At 37.5% G+C, this 25,413-nt stretch overlaps 1 protein-coding gene across 1 annotated transcript; it reads left to right on the top strand.

The window, feature by feature from the left end:
* The first annotated feature begins 190 nt into the window (after nt 1-190).
* Nucleotides 191-25,413, top strand: LOC139149873 (kynurenine 3-monooxygenase-like). Its single transcript, XM_070721876.1, has 13 exons — nt 191-462; nt 6,123-6,192; nt 6,921-7,018; nt 8,094-8,183; nt 8,510-8,558; nt 16,002-16,086; nt 17,306-17,471; nt 17,981-18,232; nt 19,233-19,322; nt 21,194-21,251; nt 21,693-21,775; nt 23,626-23,787; nt 24,832-25,413. The coding sequence occupies exons 1-13, from the start codon at nt 412-414 to the stop codon at nt 24,997-24,999; spliced, it is 1,422 nt and encodes a 473-aa protein (XP_070577977.1). The 5' UTR covers nt 191-411; the 3' UTR covers nt 25,000-25,413.

Raw genomic sequence — 25,413 nt, 5'->3', positions numbered from 1 at the left:
AGCTTGCATAACTCTGTTTGCAGGATTAGCAAAATGTGACAAAAGGTTGAGATCAGTTTGTGTAATTAATGTTATAGAAATCAAACATCATACTGGCCATGTGTTTGACTGGGAGGAGAACTCCACTAATGCGAGAACCTGGGATTGAAAAGTGTGGCTTTAAGTACATTATTCCCTAACATTCTTCTTCGTTCAGCTCGGAAAATACGAGTGACGTATTAAACCGTGTCACCACTCGTCTTCGACTTGTGGTGACACGGTCATTACGTCACACGTATTTTCCTTCTCTGAAAGAAGAAAAATATAAGGGAATAATATCTGAATGTACACATGTTTACGCATGTGTGTATATTTGCCCACATTGAAATTCTGACCCACTCGCTCTTCGAAGAGGGCTCTGTGTAACCGCGGATGATGAGTGGCAGAGACCGGAAACGGATTGCCGTAATTGGAGGCGGCCCGGTAAGAGTTATACGATCTCTTTCGGTGGGGATATTGCTTTGGAAAATTCAAATTACTTGTTCGTGAAGTTCCAAAGCCGGTTACTTTTACCATGGCGGTGGGACTAGAATACAAGTTCAGCATTGCTTTGCGATTGTGACGTAAGGTAATTTAATGAAAATTCTTTGTTTGCCGTCCTTGGATTTTTGAAAACCTATCAGCCAGCACAGAAAAAACATAGCATAGATCAATCCCATAAACTTTTACTTTCCAATAGGTTTATTGGTCACAAGTATGAAAAACTCAATTATTACATTTACAATGCAGTCTTTCTTATGCTCTTTATTAAGCACGTTGCGAACAATGCTTAGAAACGCAAGTTATACAACAGACAGTTAGGTAACTGTGAGTCTTAACAATAAATCAATAACTGGAAGTCTGAACAAAAATTCAATAATTAACAATGGCAATAAACATCACAATGTAACACTTGTACAATATGACAGTAATTAACTGGTTGTATTACGAATATAGTTCGTCTCTGACGAAGGTTTATGCACTAGGTGGTTATAGACACCAGCAAAATTATTAATTAAAATAACAAGATTGAATACAAAGCATATTTGCGACAAATTCAAATTGACGCTAATTACGTACTACGAGGATGTTTACGAAGTTTGGACGAAAACAAGAATGTATTTGAAGTATGATGAAGAATGATGAAGGTAGCCTACACGGCGTAATGAAGGAAAATTAGAATTTGGCCGTGATTGGTTTGCAACGTGTCACGGTGATATTTGAATATTAATTGTGACATGTGAATTTTAGATCAAGACTTGTATTGATGTTTACGATTGGATGTTTTATCTTTAATTCATGTCTATCGTATGATCAAAGCCAAGCCTTGAAGATAACGTTTAAAATCCCCTTCTAAAATAATACCAGAAAGGAAATACAAAGACAAAAGAGAAAAATACAACTGGCAAGGCAGAACGACCAAAGAGCAGTCCAAGTATTGAGAAGGGTATCTTGGATGATGGCACCTGTGAAGCTTGTCTACCGAGTAATAAAGTCTATGTAGTATCAACGAACTCTGAACATCTCGTGTAGTCAATACTTTGAAGATTCTCAGTACCTCTCAGCAAGCCAAGACGAGCCCACCGGTAAAAGCAGGCGAGAAACAACGAATAGTGATAGTTGTTTTGACAACCTGTACATTATAAATTTCAAAATGTTGAGGTAGAACAAAAAGTGTTCTTTCAAAACCTGGAAAATTGAATATTATACTGCAAAAAGGTTACTGAGTATAATCGGCTGCCTGAAATTCGGACAAATTTTGTTGTTGTCTGCATTGGTGTTCTTGCAGCTTGTAGTCTGAGTCATAAATTCATATGAATTAGTGTGACTGTTAGTGTGCATTGCATAACACTAATAGGTTTTATTTTCATCGTTCTTGCGGAAAATGCGGACAAAGATTTATTTTTGCATATTAATAATAGACATGGGGCCCGGGGGCACCGACGTCCTTTGTACCTCCCTCAGTGTTTATTAGGCCAAAGTAATTAAATTCTTTGTTATGCGTCCCCACCCGCTTAGGTTTTTAAGGTTTTCATGAAAAAAACACAGTGTATTTGAATAGGAAATTTTAGGACATGACCGCTTAGCTTTTCTGAACTAAAATTTTGTTACAATTTTTTAATTGCTGTAATCAAATTACATTGTCTTAATTTTCTTGTGTATGTTTTTCAGCCGCTTAGAGGCGTACCTTTTCATATTTAGAGTGGACGCAAAACAAAGAATTTAATTACTTTGGCCTTATTTGACATGAATGTGAAGTTTGTCAAAAAGTCAAATTGTTTGGCATGAATGAAAGTTTTTTGAACTGGTTGGTTACTGCTCCAGCATAACAGACAATAAATGTAATTGTCAGGAGCTGGAATATGTAAATTCAAGTGTGGAATGTAAGTATGAATATCCTTTGATATGTGTGAAAGTTAATGAAGACGTGGGATTCGATAGGATGGAAAATATCTAAAATGGAATATGGTGAAGTTTTATAACGCAGAAGGGTAGAAAAATTTGGCCACAAACTATTGTACAATGGAGAGTGGCTAATCTACACCAAATTACTTGCCCTACCTGAACTGAGGGTAGACGTGCACATATAAAAATTGGCGTTAAACTTGATTATTGGCATTTATTACAAATGTATCTATTGTCCATCATGTAGAAAATAAATTTGGTACATTGATTAAAAAACATTTGCTTGGTTCCTACACAGTTTACATGTACTTTGCTATATGTATATCTTGAGCATACACTTAATCTACAATATATGTTCAGTGAAAAAAAACGTTTATTAACTTGTGTGCAGAGACTGTAAGTCAACAGTACATCTTAATCTATGAGAATAAATATAAGTAAGCTTGCCCCTCTTCATGTGTGTATAGGCAAAAACTAAATTTAATTTTGAATCACGTAACGCAAGGAACAACATACAATATGGCGAAAAACAAACTAAATATCATAAAAAATGAATAAAATGATATGGAAATGTTGTCTGACAGTCATAAGTATCTGGTGTGTGCCAAGAGACAAATACTAACATTGGCAATAAATAATAACATGAATCATCCTGCCCACAGTTACTCTGTCTATTTTTGTACATCCATGCTTTGACTGGTTCGTTTCCTTCTGATTTTCTAATACAGTGATTGGTACAAAATATCTATAATATATATTCACGAGAGTCATACAACATAGCTTGCATTTTTGTCCACAGTAGCAATTTTAAGATAACGTTCGCGTTAACTGTAAATTCTGGCTTCGGGTAGCACAAAGTTAACGTCGCGATACTAAAATGTTTTGATAATTATGATACGGAGTGACTTGCAAGTATGCAGTCGATGTATTCATACATAGTATGAGAGTCTACTACATTCAAGTATTGTGATGTTGATAATTAAATGCATGCCGGTGCACGATTTCAAATAGCCACGAGGAAATTATGATGGTCTTTTGGCGAAAATATAGGTAACCAAAGTGAACCAAACAACATTACTTATCATAACAGTGCGAAAATGCATACTCGGATCATGTATGTCGGATCATGCCATGAATCCACGATTTCTTGTCTCATAGTCTGACATGCACCTACTGCCTAAATAAATCGATCAAAATATAAGCATACCCTCTCTTCAGTGATCAGAGTCAACAATGGTGTCAAAATCAACACACAACTAACGAAATTACCAAAAATATGAGACGGAAAGTTCAAAAGTTATCGCTGTGTTGAAATCACCATCACGGCATATCCTCGACAGCAAAACAATATAAACAATATATCCAATCCAATAACAGTTCCAGCGAGGACCGGTCCAAGTTCGCTTCCAGGAACTGTCCCAGTTTACTTCAAGGACTGGTCATGGAAGCAAACTTTGACCGATCCTTGAGTGCATTTTAAGTCCACTGGGAGTCCCAGTTAGCGGTCCCAGTTGGGGGTGAGAGCTACCTTTACATACCTGGTGACAAACATAATTGAACAGGGTTAACTTTTTGAAAAAGAAAATTACAGAATTTCCACCTAAAAAAAAACATGCTTTGGCTGTATGGTTTGCTAGCTGATGTAAAATGCTGTCAATTCAACCTTAAGATGTCACAATACAATGTACACTAACAGTTTTCCTGGTGCGGCAATTCCGTTCTGTTTAAAAGAAAATAGAAAAAAGACCGACAAAAGTAACCAAATTAAGTGAACTACTGTAACAATTTGGTTTGCTCTGATAGGTCTCCAGCCTGTTTCATTTACTTTGTCAAAGTAATTTTAAATTCTCCTGTACATTTTTTATAGATCTGTGAAATTCTTTCAAAAGTATTGGGAGAAGCTAGTAATAAACAGCGTCGGCTGAATTCTCATTCATTCATTCATTCATTCATTCATTCATTCATTCATTCATTCATTCATTCATTCATTCATTCATTCATTCATTCATTCATTCATTCATTCATTCATTCATTCATTCATTCATTCATTCATTCATTGAAATGTTGACCAATGGTAGAGAAATGCAGGTGTATGCGCACTTATCCTATCCAGCTATCATTCTAACGCCTGTCATAGATTGCTAAGTTGATACTGGAGTGTTAAGTTATGAGTCCGGACAGACAAATGTGTCAATAGTATGGTAATGTACCAATGATTACAAATCTGCTTGCATGAACGTCAGAGAGTATATTTCTCAATGCCAAAATCTGTATAGAGTTTAATTCAGCAGGTCAAAGTAGTCATGCATACTTCAGTGTCCTGCAGTACAGCTTGCAATGTCAGGCCCTAAGTCTTTGCCTTTTGTAGTATGAGTTCTATCCAGTGCATTGACTGGATATACAAGGTGCTGTTTTAATCTTCCTTTAAAATACCAAAAGAAATTTGAGTACGTAAAGGTTTCATATTATAGGATTTTGGTGTTCATTGATATTATTGTGGGTTTTATCAGACTTTGATTGAATGATCGCACAGCAATACATTTTTTAGCATGTATCATCAGCACAAAGTTCTTTAAGATTACATACTTTGTCCAAGCTGTTGAATAATGAAGTTATGACGCACAAGTTTTGTCTATAGTGATGATAGTGGCTATGATTTATCATGCAGAGAATTTCGAGTCAAAATGGGATAAACAAGATGAAACCACTGAAATGCAGGTAGCCATTCTAGCAAAATGTTTACAGTTCTTAATAAATATGAGTGCCATTACAGTAAAACAGAAGGATTAAGGCGATAAAGAAGGATTCAAGTACCTAGGGAACGATTGCTATGGAAAATTTGTCAAATCCACGAAAATAAGAGTTTTTGTGCATTTATTGACCCTAAGATCCAAAACAATGGCACCAAAGCCAAACAGACGCATGGTTCCGGTCAAGGAAAGCGTAACATCATAGATATGCAGATTAGCACAGCGTGTTTTTGAAAAGATTAAGCCACTCTAAAATTGCTCAAAATCCCCTGAAATTTTACACAGTGATTCTTGACATATTTCTTCACAGTTTCGGGCATAGATTTGGTCAGCCGTGAAACGAACACTATGTTTTGAAATGGCAAAAAACTACTTTGTAATTTTGTACAATTTTAAAGCCTATAGCTATTCCTGCCATATCTCAAAATTAATTGAGAATTTTCTAAAACGCATGCTTAGCCTCATTTATCTCGGCGGTGTCTACAATTCTGCCGAAATTCATTTTAACAGATGTAAAATTGGCCTAAATGACAGCTTTTAAACATCTGCACAAGAGCAGAAGGCGATAGTACCTAAAAAACTAACGATTTTCGTGTGCAATAGTGCGCATTTGGAACACTGCCAGCCTTAGAGATCGCGCGCGCGTTGAATTTTTCGGTATTGCCTTAAGTACTGAACAAGATGAAATTTGATATTAAAGAACCACTTGTACAGACAGAAAATGTGAATGGCCTTATCAAACCTTTACCGAAAGAGAAGATAGCTATAATGTTTTGTAATATAATCAATATTTTGATTCTCGAGTATGTTGTTTTAAAGCATGCAAGAACAATTTTACAATCGCACCATCAGTGAACATATTTCACATTACCCTCTACCGAATGGGAATCACGTCCTCATCTCTTAGCCATGAAGTGACACCAGCTTTCTTCTCTAATCTTTGCATAGGTTGGATCACTGCAAGCATGTTTTCTTGCTAAGAAGGGATTTCAAGTCGATATCTTTGAATCCAGAGAAGGTAAGGTATCATGATTAAAAGAACCTGCTTCAACATACGTCGTATTTCGAGTGGTATTTTTCCGCCAAAGATCAGATTATTTAAAGGGACAAAGTCGGCCATTTTTCATGAATTTTGTTTGATACGAGATACTACTTATATTGTTTGACATATTGAAAGACACTGAATGAATGGGTGACCATGCATATATTCGACCCTATAGTTTTAGACACAATACATGAAACCATCGCGAAAATGAATTAATGGTCATCATTTTCCCAATGGTTTCATGTATCGTGTCTAAAACCGGGATCGAATATGCAAAGGTCATGGCCTTTCCAACACCGAATAAGCAAAACTGACCCTAGAACAATGCAGTGTGGAAATAATATATTGTAGGAGTAGAGTAACAAATTGTTCACACTGTCAGTTATTTTCCTTGTTGATGAACTGACGGATTGCCACCACAAGGAACTATTCCAGTCAACGCGTATGCCTGTTCACGTAAAACATCCTCTGACAACTAGTGTCCGCTCAGAAGTATCTTTTCACATCCCATCTGCGTTGCAGGAAATTTGAAATGACAACCATCTGGGCAGGTAAGTTTAGAAAAGTTGCCCGCCCAAGCAGAAGACTACAAGCTTGGTAATTATAGCCAACAAACTGCATACCACATCTCAGGTGACTGTTATAATTGTTAATTTCACCGAGCTGGACAAACACAAAAGATTTTGTGTAATTTTTTGTAGATATCAGAAAAGCAGAAGAAGTGAAAGGAAGAAGTATGAACTTGGCACTCTCCGTCAGGGGAACTACTGCTCTGAAGCACGTTGAAGTGGAAGAAAAGGTACAACAAATATACAGGGTTGACTATTAATATTTGTATAGAAAAGAGTCCACATGATTTATACATAACGTTTCCATACTATTACCACGTACTCATACACTAGTACTGAAAACCCTATGTCACTATCTTTAATCTGTTCACCCCAATGCACTATAAACAAGTCCACAGTCACCATTGATAACAATGGATTTGGGCCAAACCATGCCAGTAAAAGAGGTAGAGAAATTTGTGCATGTTAGCTGAATATTTCAAACTTCCTCCGGTATTTGTTTTAGGGAATCTTAATTGTTCTCTTTTATGATCAAGAATAAAAAAATCGTTGGTCACAGAGCAAATTTTTAGATTGGGCCACTTGCTTTGATTTAGCTCCATGGTGTTATCGATAATCTAAGAGGAAAAGCTGTTAAAAATAGACATCAAATAAGTGCCAGAGCGAAGTTCACAAATGTAACAACTTCAAGTTGTAGATGTCGCTTTATGAATGTAGCAGCGGTTAAATCCTACAATTCTCAGGCATTGATATGATCACAAGTCAGCACCATTCGGCCTCCAATGTTTGGTGACAATACACATAAGTTTTGTTTCAAGAAAACAGTTGCACCTTTCAGTGAAAATAATTACTGGAGAACTGTAATGGGTCTAACATCAACCTCGTTGTGACCCGTTATATTGTCAACATTCGTCTGTACAAACTGTAATACAAAGTTGATTTACTTGAAGTTTTCCTTTACCCCTTTCACCACAGTGGTTTGGCCGAAGCAAGTTGTTGTCAATGGTGAATATGGACATGTTTGTCGGGAACTTGGCCCCATGGGGGTGAACAGGTCGATTTTTAAACAGAGAAGGACAAGCATACTGATGGGTGTGGTCAATCATATGGATTAACATTTCCATTGACATTTAACTCTTCAGTGAATTATATTAAACCTACTACCTATCATCTCATCGGAAAAGTAGTGTAGCAGACAAAACAGTGAAAATGGTTGCGATCCAGAAGTTTATGTACAGCAAGTACAAATTTTTACCCAACGACCTGGGCAATAAAGCATGTTTCCTTGTCTTTTCAACCTGTAAGGTTGTCTCAGAAGGCGTTCGCATGGATGCAAGGCGGATACACACACCAGACGGCAAACTGTATTCTATACCATATGGGAAAAATGGGCAGGTATGAGGAGCTAGTTTTAAAAATTAGATCTCTACATCATTATAGGCGGTCTGATATTACTACCATTAGTAATGTCATCGTTGTTACCAGCCAGGCAAACCGTTAATTTTCCCATGTACACCCACTGATTCAAGAGTGCAGTACCATAACAGAGTTTCTGAATACTAATAATGCCACTGCTGTTGATTTTTTCCCATATAATATTTCGTCTGCTTATTTCCATTGGAGTGTATTTTTATAAAGTCAGGCACCTGTTTATTCTTTGATTGTCGTAAAAGTGTTGTTAGTCATTTATTTATTACAGTACATGGTTTTTTTTTCAACAGTATCTCGTGTCTCTTGACCGCAGGAAACTGAATGAAACTATCCTGACAGGTAAGGCATTTGATAATTCTTTTCTTTCCTCATGGTGTTTAATCACATCGTTATACACAGTCTACTTCAAGCGATATTTGCCCATGGTTGGGACAAATACACAAGTGACAGAATCTTTTATTCACACACATCTCAAAGATTCACTCTGTCTTGATTTCCATCGTAGAGAAACAATCAGTACGAGCCGTTTTACATTTTTTCTTGAACAACGTTAACATTTTTCCATGACAGGCATATTTCAAGGAAAATTTGGAGAGATACGATACTGAAGAGACATTCTCAGAGTGTTGGTGGTGTAGACCGAGTAATAATAGTGTGTTTTAACATATTCACTGGTGAAAAATTATTTATATCAAACACTTTTGGCTGTGTGACACTTTTAACATTTGAACATAAAGTCTCCTTTGACACCCTTTTTTACTGCACCGAAAACATCCCCCACCCCTCACACACACACACTCACACTTGTCACATACACAAAAGGAGCCTCAGAGATACACACTAGATCACTCAAATTATCAGTGTGTATATTCAGCATTTGGAGATCAGTCAGAGTAGTTCAATCAGTAAATGTGGTTGACCCCTCGAAGGGGGCCATTCATGTATGACACTCAATGCAACTCAGAAGTAGTCTGCCATGCTACTATTCATATTATTAGCTTCTCGCCTATTCATGGAGAGCAATTTTGAGCTATGACAAAAATTGAAACGGACTTAGCCACTGTTAAGCCTTTCTCAAAGGCTACCAAGTTGGCTATGACCTATATTACAGACTACCAAACTGGGGTACTCTCTGTGGGTTTGCTCGCCCTGTGTGTGCTCGGTGTGTTTGGTACCTCATTGCATGGTATAACCCCTCATGGCCTCAAGTGATAGGGATGTTTTGCATTATCTTATATGACATATGCCCCTGCATGGAGCTCAGTATGTAAGCCTGTTGACATTTTCGCAGCATTTTTTTCATTTAATTTTGCTGAAAATCAACAATATCTCAATATTTGAAGATAACCCTAAATGTTGTTGATTTAGCTCACCAAATCATGACATATATAAGTCTTTGAATGAATCAACCTGTTCGCGCTTTATCATGGACTACTTACGACTAAGACCAAAATAATAAAAGACAAGTAATGACATAAAATGACCAAATCACCAAATAATGGCATGATAATGATGCAATAAGTTCCAAATCAAGAAATGAATGCAGAATAATGGCAAAACAACTGAATTAACAAAATGAATTCATAGTAATGTCAAGATAATGTCGTAATCATGACCACATAATCGTATAATAATGACCAAATACTGACATAATTATCACCAAATCACAAAATAATGGCATACTAATAATGATGAAATAAATTCTAAATCAAAACATTAATGCCGAATAATGGCAAAAAACCAAATTAACCAAATAAGTTCATTATAATGTCAAGGTAATTCGTAATCATGACCAAATAATCATATAACAGAGGCCAAATAATAACATAAAATGATCAAATAACCAAATAATGACATTATATTGATATAAGTTCTAAATCAAGATACCAATGCTGAATAATTGCAAAACAACCTAATTACCAAATAAGTTCATAACAATGTTATAATCATGTCATAATAATATCAAAATACATATAATCAAATAATGGCATAAAAATGGCCGAATACTGACATAATTATGACAAATTACCCAATAATGGAATGATAATGATGAGATAAGTTTAAACAAAGGTTTCAAGATAATTTTGGCGCTGTTCTCACCTCATAATCAGGAGGTACAACAACAAAGATTGCGTATCACCGGTATAGGCCTAAGCTTACACTAGGCTGTTCGATCACTGGCATGACCGTTGTACTTGTAGTCACAGGATTTCTTGATTTTCCCATCAAATGCTGCGAAAACCCGCTCATTTTATCTATTTTTCCTGTCATTTAACTATTTCTTGCCATGTATTACTAGAAGAAGTTAGCAATGGTGATCAACAGTGGGACCGACTTCATCATGGAGTCAGTTCTCAGAGTTCTGTCGCAGGGCCGGTACGTTGTGGAGCCTGATTCTCTCATATACCTGTACGTCAACGCGGTGACCGTTCTCTCTTATCGATGCAACAGCATCTCTCGTGTCCTGCTCTGGCTTGCCGATCATGTTCTTTGTGCTATTTTTGTGTCAGACATTGTACTTGTTGCTTGCCCAATAATTATACAATGTTGATCATTTTAATAATGTTTTATTGCTGTACTGTACATAGCACTGTGTACAACCAACGTGACTGCATGCGACCAAACCCCATTGTTCGCAGTGACTGAGTGCAGTAAACGCAGCGACGTAATATGCCGAGTATATTGTCTCAGTGTTCGTAGCCTTTCACGAGTTTATAAATAGAAATACACCACTGAAGTTCGTTTCGGATCTTAATATTTTACAGTTTCATGATCTTGAGTCTTACACAGGCGTTTATAAAGTGAGGGGCCGTTTCCATCTTACTCCTATTGAAGTTGAGAAGATTTATGTTCATAAAAATTTATGTCTATCAACAAAAAAGTCGCGCATGCGCAACGCGACGACCACTTCCCTTTACAGTCGATAGTCACAACGGGGGAATTTCATTGACAATGTCAAGAATGCCAGTCACCACCAAGATCAAATAACATTGTGAATCACTCAGAAAATCATATGACAGCTTGAAAACCACGATGTCATGAAATGTCTTACCTACTCCTGAAGTGAACGACTTTTAACTCCCAACAACACCGCAGAAACTGTATGGCTTCTGTTCTTGTCGATCCAAAATTAGGTGCAAATGTTCAATGGAAGACATGTTTACGATAAAGATTAAGGCAAAATGAGGTACCTAATGACTGTGATATAGAGCCGCACAATTCTGCACTCCATAGAGCAGTTTGATTATTACCATACAGGTTTTGATGTGATCATATATAGGCGTTTAAGACTTAAGCTTTAATAAGTTTTATTTTTGCATCTTTATTATATGAGATATTAAATTTTACGGCGTACATTAGGGGTGGGCCATTTGATATTGGGAGGGGGTCTGTAGGATTTCTTGGGGCAAAAAATTCAAACAGCTTGCTTTTCAAACAAATGAATGGGCAACCGAGGATGGGAGAAAAATACAGGAAACACTGCAAGCAGAAATGAAGTTAAAAAATAATGCACTGCTGATTATTTCAATCACTATTTTTATTTTCAGAGCACATTTGTAGCACCTTATTTTCATAGCATATTGTACTTTTTCACCAGATCCGAACATCCTGTTATAATTAAGAAATACCCTTCCACAGTTTAGCATACCAAAAAGGAAGACTGCTGATTGAAGTATCAAGTAATGGCTGGCAAAGAGAAATTCAATTTGCAGGAGGAAGCATTGTTTATGCAAATATATATATAGCACACATGCTGAGCTATTGTGGTGAAAGTGACGCAGTTGCACTACAGAAAGTGACAATGCTTATTGGTGAAGTGTAAGCCCAATTAAAGTAGTTCAAAAATGCAACATTCTAAATGTTTACACCACTCTTACAAGAATCTCCATGTATTTAATCATTTACACCCGTTGCCCCTTTACCGTTGATTAAGCCTACTTGATACAGTCTTCGCTTGCCAAGGTCTCCGCTCCGGGCAGCTGGATGCTTCCCGAAATCAGACCTTGGCTGATAGACCCCCTAAATCGTGTTTTTTAAAGCGCCACCACACGACTGTATGTGACCAGTAAGTAGCCAATCAGATAATCGGTTACTACGAATGTAGTAGTATAGGTCTTTTCCCACTTTTTTCTCGGTGTTACATTTACAAGTATTCGTTTACATTTCATACTACTGAAATCTACTGCTGAAATAACTGATGTGTTCAAAACGTCAAAACAAAGGTCCTATCCAGCCGCCAGCGCGTCTTACCGCAAGATATTCCCAGCTGTCGCTCAACTTGTAAGGTGAAAACATCAACCCGCCAAACTCAAAAGATCGTGGCGCGAAATAGAAAAGTTCTACTCGCCGAAGTAAATCTGTTAAACCACTCCTCCAATTTTGACCTCAAAATTTCACGATAAATCCATTACTCAGACGTTGTTTAGACATTGTGGTCCTGTCAACTGGCGCGGCCGGCAGCTATTCTGTTGTTCATATCTTTGGAAAATTGTAAACATTGTGAGACGATGAACAGGATTTACCAGAACAGAACATCGACACGCCGCGGGAGAAACAACTAGAAGCATGGTTCGAAAACATGGACTAGGACTTTGTGAAATACGCTTGAACTGGAAATCAAAGAACCGGATTTTGTTTGGGTGTTGTTCAAAAAAAATGACCTATTCATCACAGCAAGCAATATACTCATCGGTGAAGTTTTCATTGATTACAAGCGTCAGCAAGCAATATAAGCTTACTCATCGGTGGATTTTTCATAGACTACAAGCGTCAGTTTTTTCAAAGTCATCTTCTGCACTATCGCCATATTTATTCGTCGATTTTTTTTCTTTGGGAGATATCTAACGCTTTACACGATACAAAGCGTTGCCATACATTTCGTAACCCACGATCACTGAAACGGAACTTTTCGCCACCTCAATGAATGACGAGAAAATCGCCCGTAATTTTATCCCCACCACGCAGTAAGATTTCCCCATGCATGACAATCAAATCCTGTATTAAACTCGGGCAAGATTGCCTTCCCACTCCTAAATCTCCGTTTGAGCCATTAGGGTGTCACAGGACGAAGGTAAACCAGAGACTTGGTTCAAGTCGGTGAATTTTCAAAAAATAAAATGATTTGTAAAAGTTCCTCGTGTAAAATTTGGTTGCGATCGAACGCGTTTTTATTTAGTCTGTGCAGCAGCAGTAGTGAGTTAGTTTGTGCCGGGTAAAACTCCCCTGTATCGCGTTCACCCCACTCAACGCGTTCACATAATCCTACACACATTTCACATGAAAACAGAACACAGATCATTGCATTCCAGACGTTCACACAGCTCACATGCTCACAATCACGCACTTGAACCAAGTCTAGTAAACCAGTAAGTAAATCGAGAGAAAAGCTGTGCACAAACAGTGCGGTGGTCGGCGTTTGGAAGGTAGGCGTGGTTTTCTCTTTGAGTGTAACGCGTGCTCTGATTGGTCCGCCTGATTTTCTAATTCCATCAAACTCCTTAACACAAAATAGTGGGGGTATCCCGCACGGCGTGGTTAGTGGAAGACTCCTGTCTGGCTAACGATGACTTGATACAGTCAGAAATTCTGCTCAAGTTGTATAAAGACAAAACAGACTCTGCCAAGGGTTGTAAATCAGAGCTAATGATTGGTAACCTGTGTTAAAAATTTAGACACAAGATACCACTTCCATTCATTAAAAAGCCTTATGTGATCATTAGTTTATTGAGACAAAACACTTATGAGTTCATTGCTATAGAATCACGCAAACTTGTGTATCCCATGCAGACAGTGTGTCTTGGAAATTGAAATCAACTGCACTGATTTTCATAAAACTAACAAGGCACTGTGGTGAGGTAAAAATATATGCAAGAAAATTCATATTTGGTCTATAGACGACAGTCTGTAAGTTACAACGAAACCCGTTTTTTCTTTAATTATGGTATAGATAGGACAAATGAGTTGTCTGAAACAAGACTTTAATATGGACCAGTGCATGGTAATGTTACATTGTATCTCAATCTTGAACACAGGTTGCCAATCGTAAACTCTCATTTACAACCCTAGACAGAGATGGTTTTACCTGTTTACAGACAGAATTTCTGACTGCATCAAGTGGGCTTACTCAACAGTAAAGTGGCCACGGGTGTACCTAGTTTTACTGCTCAATTTGCCTCCTTCTACCTACCTGTTCTCTACCTATGCATCAAGCTACAATGATAGTTGAGGAGCATGCATATTTTAAGATTGGTAAAGATACTTTGCCTGAATATCATATTGATTTGATGGATAGATTTCTCTATTGAAAAATGCAGCATCGTGAATACTTTCTGATTATAATGCTTGTGTTTGGCATCAATATTGTCTTAGATATAAGAATTTGCACAACTTTGAGAAAAAAAATACTTGTTAACCAATTAACGATGCAAATTTATTTGTTGTTCAATCAGTTCTGTAGCCCACTCCTCATAATTTAATGCATCTTCACTTGCTATGCAAATGGGCAAAAATGAGTAAAAATATGTCAAATTATTTTTTTACTTCAGAAATTATTTTATGCTTAATTATGCAACCTATATCCTCCAAAACCCTATCAGATCTAGTTGAACCCCTAAAAATTCTGTGTACCAAATGACGTGACATTTGACAAAGAATTTTTAGAGATATCGATGACACAAAATCCATAACATACATACACACATATATACACACACACACAGAGACATTCAGACGTTGTACTTTCAAATATACAGACTAACACACGCTAACTTGTGACATAGGCCCACTTGGGCCCCAAATGATAAATTGTAAAACTTATACCTTGAAAATTGCATTTTTGACCTCAGAAAGTCCATGAACATTGCTGAAGAAAGTACTTCAAAGTCCTTTAGGTGACTTTGAGGGTACAGGCCCTGTTATAATTATTGATCTTTATTCAGAAATCTTGACTATTCCATTGGTTGTGAAAACCTGTTTTCGTGCTGAGCAAGACAATAAAATACACCAATGACAGTTAAGCTTTGTACAACACAAATTGTACCAATTGAGTCTATTATGATTGAGCTTGCCAAGACAGACAAGAACAATACATCAAACATTAAAAAGAATAAAATTATAACAACAAATAACATAAAGACGATTTTTTTCAAGTACATGTTACTTGAACATCTTTAAAATACAAAGTCAGGGTTAGTTTTTACATGAGTGGAAACTTAGACACAAGTTGAATCAGTCTGATTAAACTATGTCTCAGGATGAACTTTGATACCATTATGTACAACACTCAACTGTGCAGACAAAAACTTTGTTTTATACTTGACTGTGTGTTGCTTGTAAGTTCACAGTGATGTTCAAGGCCCATGATGGTGACGTCTCTTCCTAAAACGAAACAACAGGCAAAAGTATCTGTGAAGCGCGTTCAGACAGCGGGCAGGCTACAATTGCTTATTGGTGCATGGTGACTGTGATATCAATAAGAGAAAAAAATATATTTATGAAGACGAAATTACGGGATGACAGACAAAATGCAGCAAACATTTATTTTTAGCAGAACGTGCTCAGTGTGCTACACTGATGGACAAATGATAACATGCACAATTCTAATTCACAGTTGTGAATAACTCTTTGCTTGAACCATCGTCAGAAATGAAAAATCCAATTTTCTCTCATCTCAACCATCTTCAGAAATGGAAAGACTAATTTTCGTTTATTTAGGCCGGTATAAGTAACAGAAAGAACCATTGTATTCATTTTGATATTTGTTTGTTTTCTGATAATTATCAGCTGCGGAGAAGTTAGATGTGGGTCTGCATTTCAACCACAAGATTAGCCGCTTTGACCTTGAGACTGGTGAAATGATGTTCCAAGGGTGAGCATACATCAAATATTCAGACCAATAAAACAGGAACGAGACAGGGGAGAAAACGTACGAAAAATAAAAAATGGATGGCCGACAAGCATATTGATTTTTCTGAGAAATGTCCTTTTGGAAAGCATGGCGGTCAAGGTCTACTGTGACAGTATTAAGTCTGAAAAAAGTTTGTGTTGCTCTTTTTCACAAACAACTGTTGATGGGTAACTTTCTTTTTTATCTAACATGAAAAAAGTGATATGTATCATAGTGAATCTACCTGATAAGAAAACAAGCAGCAAAATGTTCCTTAGCACAACATGTTGACGGAGGTTAAGGAGCACAGATGGCTGGCCCTGATATGTCAGTATTTCTTCCAGGAAAAAATCTTACCTTCTTTAAATTATATCCCCATCTTACACATGTCGACTGCATATTTCCTTGAAGTACAACTGTTGTCTTCGAGACTTCTTCAAGAAACAGACTGCTGGCCTGTTCACATCATGTGTGCGTAATTTGTCTGAAGTTTTTATTCTTACATAAAAACTATCTAGTGTTGATTGACCAATCAGAGTGCTCAATTCAGGGTGTTTTATCTACTCGTAAAGCCTTGGTCACCAAATTCCAGAAACGAATGACAGCGCCGTAGTAAAGTACTGTCCAATCAAAAGTGAACATGTCATATTCTGTAGACATCTGGTACGTTTTAATATTCAAATTTGGTATCACAGCGGAAACCAGCTACAACACAAAATCTGCTGTGCCCTAGGGCATTTATATAATGTGCCCTAGGGCATTTATAGGATGTTCCATTACATTGGAAGGCTATTTCACAAATAAAAGTTTTAATTCATATCCTAAACATGTTACATTGACAAAGGGGACGGTTGACGTAAACACATTGAAAACGAAAATATATCAGTCAGGGGCGATAGTTTTTAAGTCGGATAAAACCCTCGTACTCGGGCTCTTCTGGTATATAAAGTCCAACCCGACGATAAAATGTCTCGGCTGCGGCCTCGACATTTTATCTTTGGGTTGGACTTTATATACCAGAAGAGCCCTCGTACTCGGGCTTTATTCTTACATAAGCTTGAATGAAATGAAGGCGTAGCAAAAACATTGAGACCATGGAAAGGGATCTAAAGTGGAGTTCATGACTCTTGCTGAACCTGACCATCTGAACCGCCAGCTGATGTAGTTATTTTTTCCCATCAATATTTTTGTTTTCCTCTAGACCTGACGGCCAGGAGGTCACTGCAAAGGCCGATCTGATCTTCGGTTGCGACGGTGCTTTCTCCACTGTCAGACGACAAATGATGCGGTCCATCAGGTTTGATTACAGTCAGACGTACATCCCACACGGCTACATGGAACTCACGATCCCACCAAAGAATGGCGAGGTAATCGATACAGAAACAGTCCTCATAGATTCATTATTCATACATCTGTGTCTGTGTCTATCTTCACACGTATGGGTGTGATTTTCACATTAGTTCAAGTGGAAACACATGCCAGAACAACTTTCTTTTTAGCAGCAATGGCTGAATTGGTTATATTTAGAGCTGTAGCTATAGTAGTCGCCAGCCAGCAACATCATTGATTGATACGAAAGAGGCGTTTACCTTGCCTCCAACACAGAATGAGTTTGTATAAAGCTGTTTTGGATCGTAAGCTCATAAGAGAAACGGGATTCAGTTAGCCAGATCATCAGTCTTCGCTTGAAAGCCCCGAATGGACAGGAAACAGCTGGTCTAGGGTGCAGTCAGTATAGCTTTCTGAAAAATCGGCACAAAAATACCTGTGAAATGCGCTTTTTGTTGAAATTGTGCTGATTTGATCATGAGAAGATTGACATGACATGCCTATTGGCACAGCAAGTCCAGTCATTAATCGCTCTTCTCATTTTCAGTTTGCAATGGATGTAAATTTTCTTCACATATGGCCCCGCAATGAATACATGATGATTGCCCTGCCCAACGCCGACAAGTCGTTCACCTGCAATCTCTTCATGCCTTTTGACATGTTCGAGTCGTTGAAAACGGAAGAAGACATCATGAAGTTCTGGCACGAGAATTACGCGGATTCCATCCCCCTCATTGGAGAAGAGAACATCAAACAAACATTGTTGAACACCGAGGCGCTGTCCATGATCTCTATAGAGGTATCTTGGAAAGCAGTGTGGCACAGTTGGCCCGCCGGGAAGTGGCTGTTGAGTGTGGCTGATTCAAAGTGTCTTTTTTCTGAATTATGCTTGGGTTTGGGTCTGTGTTTTGTTATTGTTAAGGTTAGGGTTTAAACCGGGGTTTAAATTATGATAATGATCTTGCACTGGACAAGCTCAATTGATAACTTTTTCCTGCTGGGTCCACACTGTTCTTGATTGTCTTCAGTAAATATCCCATGCACCCTTTCATACCACCTAACAAAGTTCAGAATGGCAGATTGACAAAGACTGTGTAACGGTCAGGATGGAAGAGCGTGAAGGTGAAATGGAATTAATTTAAAGGTATATTGAGGAGCAGCAACAAAACAATGGGAACCTTTTAGGTGAATGAACCTGAATCTTTTCAACTTTTGATTGGCAATATGCAAAAGGCCCCTCATATCAATCTTAGCTTTCCCTTACCTCCTGGCAGGAAAATGATGCCAATTTTTTTTTAAATCCTTGCATATTGGATTTTTTACTTTCATGCGCAGGGCTTGCTGAGAAATGTTATGGCACAGATGGCAGGAAAGCCATCATGGGGTAAAGATGTCTATTGTCACCAAGAAATTAGGTCTTACCATTAAGCAGGTTTATGTAAGATGTAGCGTTAGATTGTTGTTGGTTCGGATGACACCCAATACAAACCTTGGCACCAGGCAACGCTCAATTTATAACTGTCAGTGATGCTGTTTGCATGTCTGCTGAATGCAGTAGTGAAAAGCAGTGGCATATAAGGAGCGCCCTCTAGCGTCAAAATTATAAACTACATATTGCAAACTTGAAGATGGCTGCATCAACTTCATCTTTTACAGTTCAGTTTCTTGTATCAACTTTATGCCTTTGTTTCAGTAAATGCATTTTTGTCTGCACTGCCTATGTCATTGAGATAGCATTGGTGCATCTTACATCTTCTGCTTTGTTTTATCATCAGTAGTTGTTTTCTTGATTCACACAGTGCAGTCCGTACCATCACGAAAATACTTGTGTTATCATGGGAGATGCAGCCCACGCCATGCTGCCTTTCTATGGACAGGGAATGAATTGTGTATGTACAACCTATGTAAGAATCTCTGTTCAGCACTGTGCAATCAAACCCGCGCACAAAGATCACCCAAGAGACCGAGAAATAAGTGTGCAGGTGGCGTTCCTGTAGACTGTTGTTGATGTGGCATTACTCTCTTGGTCGTTGGTACAATGAACAATGAATGTTGGAGAAAACCCATGTATTGTCAATGAAAGCTAAATATCATGTCTTCTGAAAATTATGGTATTTTATTCCTGAAACGATATTTGTGTACACCTGTCTGAAACCGGCCAAAACTGATCCTTGGCTTACATTATCAATATTCCTTGTCGATAAGTCAGAATTGTGAGAGCTTTATAGGAGCCATTGCCAATTTTATAACAGGTTATATACCATACTACTTGTAGCATGATTGTAAGTTTGAGAGAGAAAAAGTTAAGTTAGGGGTGGCCCATTTGATTGGGGGTGGAGGATTTTCGAAAAAAAAATTGTTGTCGGCCAAATGCTGGAAAAAAAATTGTCGCTGCAGAAGGGAAGGAAAAAATGCTTCTAGGAAGGCAGCAAAAATTTGCTGTGATGAACCCTTGGGTTGCAGTAGACTAGCATTCAGTGGTCTCTGGAGCTGCCGCCCGCGGCGGCATTGTTGAATGTGTATCTATAGAAGCAGAAGCTTCTTCTCAGTAGTCACTCTGTGAGGAGTGACTATGTATACAGAGTGACCTTACATGAATGTGTAATTGTATTCTGCTGCTGCACTCCCCGACTGCACTGTGTTATGAATGCAATGCTGTCAGTGTTAGAATAAACGTAGGAGTATGTTTGTCAAATCTACAAAATCGATTGAAATCAATAAACAAATAAATCTTATTGTAAAGCGGTAACAATTTTTCAATAGATATATGTCTATTAAAGTTTAAGATTTTGTCTCAAAGTTAACTAGAAAACAAAACAACAGGTGAAAGTCAATGTCATGTTGTATCCTCGTCACTAGTCTCATTTGTTGACATTGCCTTTGTGGTGTGCTTTAAATAATGACTGGAAATGTAAGGGATAAGATTTGTAGACTTCCTGATAGGATCAAAATAAACAATATATATTAGTGCATATAAATAAATCATTTGTAAAAAAGTATCAAAGAATAAATGGACAATTAACTGTGCTATACTCAAACAATTTTACAAATGTTTTGACTGAAAATGTTTATCTACTTTTCAATAACGAAAAATTGAACAAAGCATGTAAAGCTCTGTGAAACACTTTTCTAACAGTCTACTGATAGCTAACTTTAAAGTCGTTGTCCAATTAAAACAGTGGTGTCTAAGAATAAAATGTTGACTACAATGACACTGATAATTTTACTGTAATTTTTAAACTTCATAATAGGAATACCAAAATTTGTTATTCACGCTGTCATATTTTGGAACAGGACTCATTATATATGCAATATTTTGATATGCAGTCGGTGGACCTACTATGATGGGTTGAAGGAAACATTCAGGACCTTCTGGATTTTTAGAAGTCATGTGCTTTTGGAAAGGTTTCAAAAGTTGGATATATGTTCAGTGATGAGCATTGTGAAGACATGGATATTTCCACATAATTAAATGTTAAAAATGGCACGATCTTACAAGATTGTGATTGAACGATTTTGTATTTGGGGAAAAAATGTGCTTTGACTCTACTAGTAAAATAAATTGCTTTGAAGCAACGTCTGGGTTAAAAAAAATTGTCGCCATACCATTTCCTCCAACACGCCCCCAACCCCGCCCGCCCGAAATCAAATGGGCCACCCCTTACTATTCCTGAGCAGATTTCTAGAATACATTTCATTTCTAATGACAATGCTGATGAAAGCGTCAGTGATCTCTGCATTTCTTTTCATCAATCTGCAGGGTTTTGAAGATTGTATTATATTCAATGAACTCATGGACAAGTACAAGGATGATTTCTGTGAGTATTAACACGAAGAGGGTGTGTTTGTAAAGTTTGCTGTCAGCATTCTGGGCTGTTTTTTTTCGAATGAACTTGTGCGTATTAAATACCCGGCTCTGTGAACTCATTTGAATATAATTAGGACAAGTCTTCACATTTTCGCTAGCTTTTTTGAGATACTATGTTTGACTTTCCATATAAATGTTAAAAAGGGCCTGAATGTCTCAGCCTTCATCCTTCACTTCACAGTGTGAACTTCGCTTTCTCATTTGTAGCCTTCATTTGCAGTACCGAAAACCGGACCCAAAACAGACACACCGGGTGACCACATTGTGACTTAACTGTATATTTGTGCTGTAGGGCCAGATGAACTATAAGATCAATAGCAATTTTTCACGTTGCCCCACTGAAGCTCGTAGACAGGCACTCAACAGACAAATCTTTTCCTTCGTCTTCCAGCGTTGGTGTTACCGGAGTACACACAGATTCGTAGCCCAGATGCCAAGGCCATATGTGACCTCTCTATGTACAACTACTTAGAGGTAATGTATATTGTATTCTGATGTCAGCAAGGGCATTGTTGGAAATCGCAAAATAGAAAACTGAGGTTCAATGTAGTGACAATGTAAAGTGTTATTGTAGTTACAAATTTGTGGTGGGAATGAATTCCATGGTTTGTCCAAAATGTGAAACTTTCAAAACTGTAAGACTCATCACAAAAACATCTGTTTAGGAGAAAGACTACCCGTAACGAAAACTAATTGCAGTGCTTCATGCATGCTCAAGCTATTGATTGATAATTTTGTACTTTGCTGTTGGACTGGCGTCACGTTTTGTAATTATGAAAGTTTCGTAAGGGGTGGCCCATTTGATTCCGGAAGGGGGGACTACAGGATTTTCGCAAAAATTGTTGCCGGCCAAATGCTGGAAAAAAATTTGTCTCTGCAGAAGAGAAAAATTTGATTTTAGGAAGGCTGCAAAAAAATGTGCTGTGATGCACCCTCTGGAGGTAGACCAGCATTCAGTGGGCTCTAGAGCTGCCGCCTATGGCGTCATTTTTGAACAAGAATCTTTGAAAAAAGAAGTGTATTGTCTGCCGCCTACGGCGGCATTTTGGAATGGGTATCTATAGGAGCACAAACCTCTTCTCAGTAGCATGAATCACGGTCACTCTGTGTGGAGTGACAGAGCATACAGAGTGAATGTAAATAAATGTGTACTTGTATTCTGCTGCTGCACTCCCCGACTGCACTGTATTATAAATGCAATGATGCCAGTGTTAGAATAAATGTTAGAATGTTAGTCAAGTCTACAGAAGAGATTGAAATCGACAAACAAATAAATCTCATTATAAAGAGGTAACACTTTATTAATAGATATATGTCTATTCAAGTTTAACATTTTGTCTCAAATTTTACTAGAAAACAAAACAACTGGTGAATATCAATGCCATGTTATAGTCCATTTGATCATATATTTCATGAAGAAGAGAAGAATATTAATCTGCCATTCATATCTCAGTAAATATTTATGATTTTTGATATTCATTGGGTATGTAATTGCTTTTACTCAAGTCTCTAGTCGCATTTGTTGACATTTCCTTGGTGGTGTACTTTAAACAATGACTGGAAACGTAATGGATAATATTTGTAAACTTCCTGATAGGATCAAAATAAACAAGATATATTATGTATTTAAATAAATCCTTCGCAAAAAGGTATTAAAGAGTAAATGAATATTTGACTTTGTTATACTAAATAAAACAATTTTACAAATGTTTTAATTGATATTAGCTCAAAAGTAAGCAACACTTATGAGGTCTATCTAATATTCCATTCCCATTCCTGAAAAATACTAGGCCCTTGTCCTAGACTGGTATGTGGCCGATCTAAAACACAGGTGTGATAAACTCAACTCAAGTGATACACACGAAAGTCAACTCAGTACATAAACTGTTACTTGAAATGTATGAAAATAAAACAAAAATTGCAAGAATACTCAAGAAACAACAAACAAACTGACCTTTACAACAACAAATAACTAGTATACAAAAAAATCAAACTATGTTAACACAATGATCACAATACGCAATAAACAACAGGTATACCTGCTTCAATGTTCTCCCCAGGATTTTCTGGTAGAGTGGCGGCTAATTTGCATAACAATAAATGTACTTTGTATGGTAATGAGTTTCTATTGTTTACCAAAAATTAAAGAGTGATTTTGTATTTTGAAAAAAAAATTGCTTTGAAGCAAACTCTGAAAAAAATAGCTGCCAGGGTGGGTAGAAAAATAGTTTGTCGCCATACCGGCCATTTCCTCCAGTAACCCCTCCCCATTGGAAATCAAATGGGCCACCCCTTATGTGAGCTGTCTAATTTTGACCTGACAGATGCGTGCGAGTGTCAACTCTAGTTGGTTTCTCTTCCGAAAGAAAGTGGACAATTTGCTTCACTGGTTGATGCCCGGCAGGTTCATACCACTGTACACTATGGTCACTTTCTCCAGGATCCGGTATCATGTCGTGATCAAGAAATGGCAGAGGCAGGATAAGGTAAGCTTTGAAATGTTTTGAAATTTTTCCTGCAGTTTCAAGGGATCATACGCATTACGTTGGAAATTTACTAAGTGTTTTTGTCCAATGTGTCATGACTACATTTTCTCTGTCTTCTTGCTTCGACAGAACCACTATTCAGCCTATCAACTCAACAGTTCTTACACTGTCTTTTTCATATTGTAAATCACGGTAATCAGTTTCTGTCAGAAAATTCTGATGATCAGAATGCAGGTAGCTCTATCTTTTGGTTAGAAACACCCTTCACGAATAGCAATAGTGTCCTTAGTAAAAATGTGATAGATAACACTCAACTTTGAACTTCTGTAAGGAAAATTGTGTCTGCGATAGAGAGAAGTCCTGTCAAAAAGGGTGTCTGTTGGCACACATTTCACATTGCACAGGCACACTTTGGATACCAGAAATGAATAAAACGTGCGAATTACAAACAAAACTCTATACATTTAGCATTTAGCTGTTTCAATCATCATGCACAAATTCCTACTAATTTTATGTATATACATGTACAAAGCTTATATGTATGTCTTGGAAACTGTTTATATGTGTGACACTCAGTCACCTTTCGGGTCTTATAATGTATAATATCCTCATGGACAGATATTTGGACTCTTTCCCGCGAGTCAGCCATTTTGAATTTCAAATATCAGTGAATATAAAATATTGGGTAATTTGTGTCTCTGGTACCAAAATTTGCATAGTGATATGATCAGTTTTTGTTCTTGAGTTTAAAGAGAACGGTTGAAAGTTTGCTTAAAGAAAGTTTGAGTAAAAGTTTAAGTCTTTCACTTTAGAAAGTGCAAACTATCTCAAAATAGAGAGTTTTGTAGAAAGAACTTCCTACTGCTAGGCAATTTATCGCATGCAAGGTATGTTCAGATCAGTTTATATCATCAGGTTTTCGCACTTCCAAACTTTCATTCAGAAAAGGGGTTTGGAGGTCAAGTGCTATGTTGCCATACATATGTTTTAAATTATCCACGCTCCCTTCCTAATACTCTCAATGTTTTCTTGTCAACTCTGCAGCTCATCAATAGTGCACTGTTTGCGATGATGGGGGCTTCTACCCTCGGAGTGTCGTACTTGGCAGCGAGGAAAGCCGCCTTCTACCTGAACGGACATCTCAGCTTACATGATCTCACTGTTGCGCTGACAGGTGCCATGGATTTCTTCTCCAAATCACTGGGCAACTGAGAGGGCCTTCAGATTTAGTGGATGTGCCCTAGTCACCGACCCCAGACAAAAGGACCACGTTCCTGATTCATTTAAGGTAGAACGCACCTCGGGGACAGACATTCGGACTCTCAAACTTTTAAAATTCTCTTCTGATATACCACATGTGGGGGTTCATTTTAAAGCTCTTGGTGAAAGAAAACTTTAGTTTTTCGAAATTCGAAAATTTTTATTCTTCTCCATAGAGTTAACACAGGGATGGCGGCCATTTTGAATTTCCAATATCGGTAAATCTTGGGTAATTTGTTTCTCTAGTACCAAAATTTGCACCGTGACCCCCCTATTTTTATTCTTGATTTTGAAAGAGAATAATTGAAAGATTCCTTGAGGAAAGTTAGAGCAAAAGTTTAAGTCTTTCACTTTCGAGGTGCATAT

The sequence above is a fragment of the Ptychodera flava genome, chromosome 14 (assembly GCF_041260155.1).
Source record: "Ptychodera flava strain L36383 chromosome 14, AS_Pfla_20210202, whole genome shotgun sequence".
Taxonomy (NCBI): domain Eukaryota; kingdom Metazoa; phylum Hemichordata; class Enteropneusta; family Ptychoderidae; genus Ptychodera; species Ptychodera flava.
Note: the sequence above shows the minus strand (reverse complement) of the source record. Positions and strands in the feature narration are given on the sequence as shown.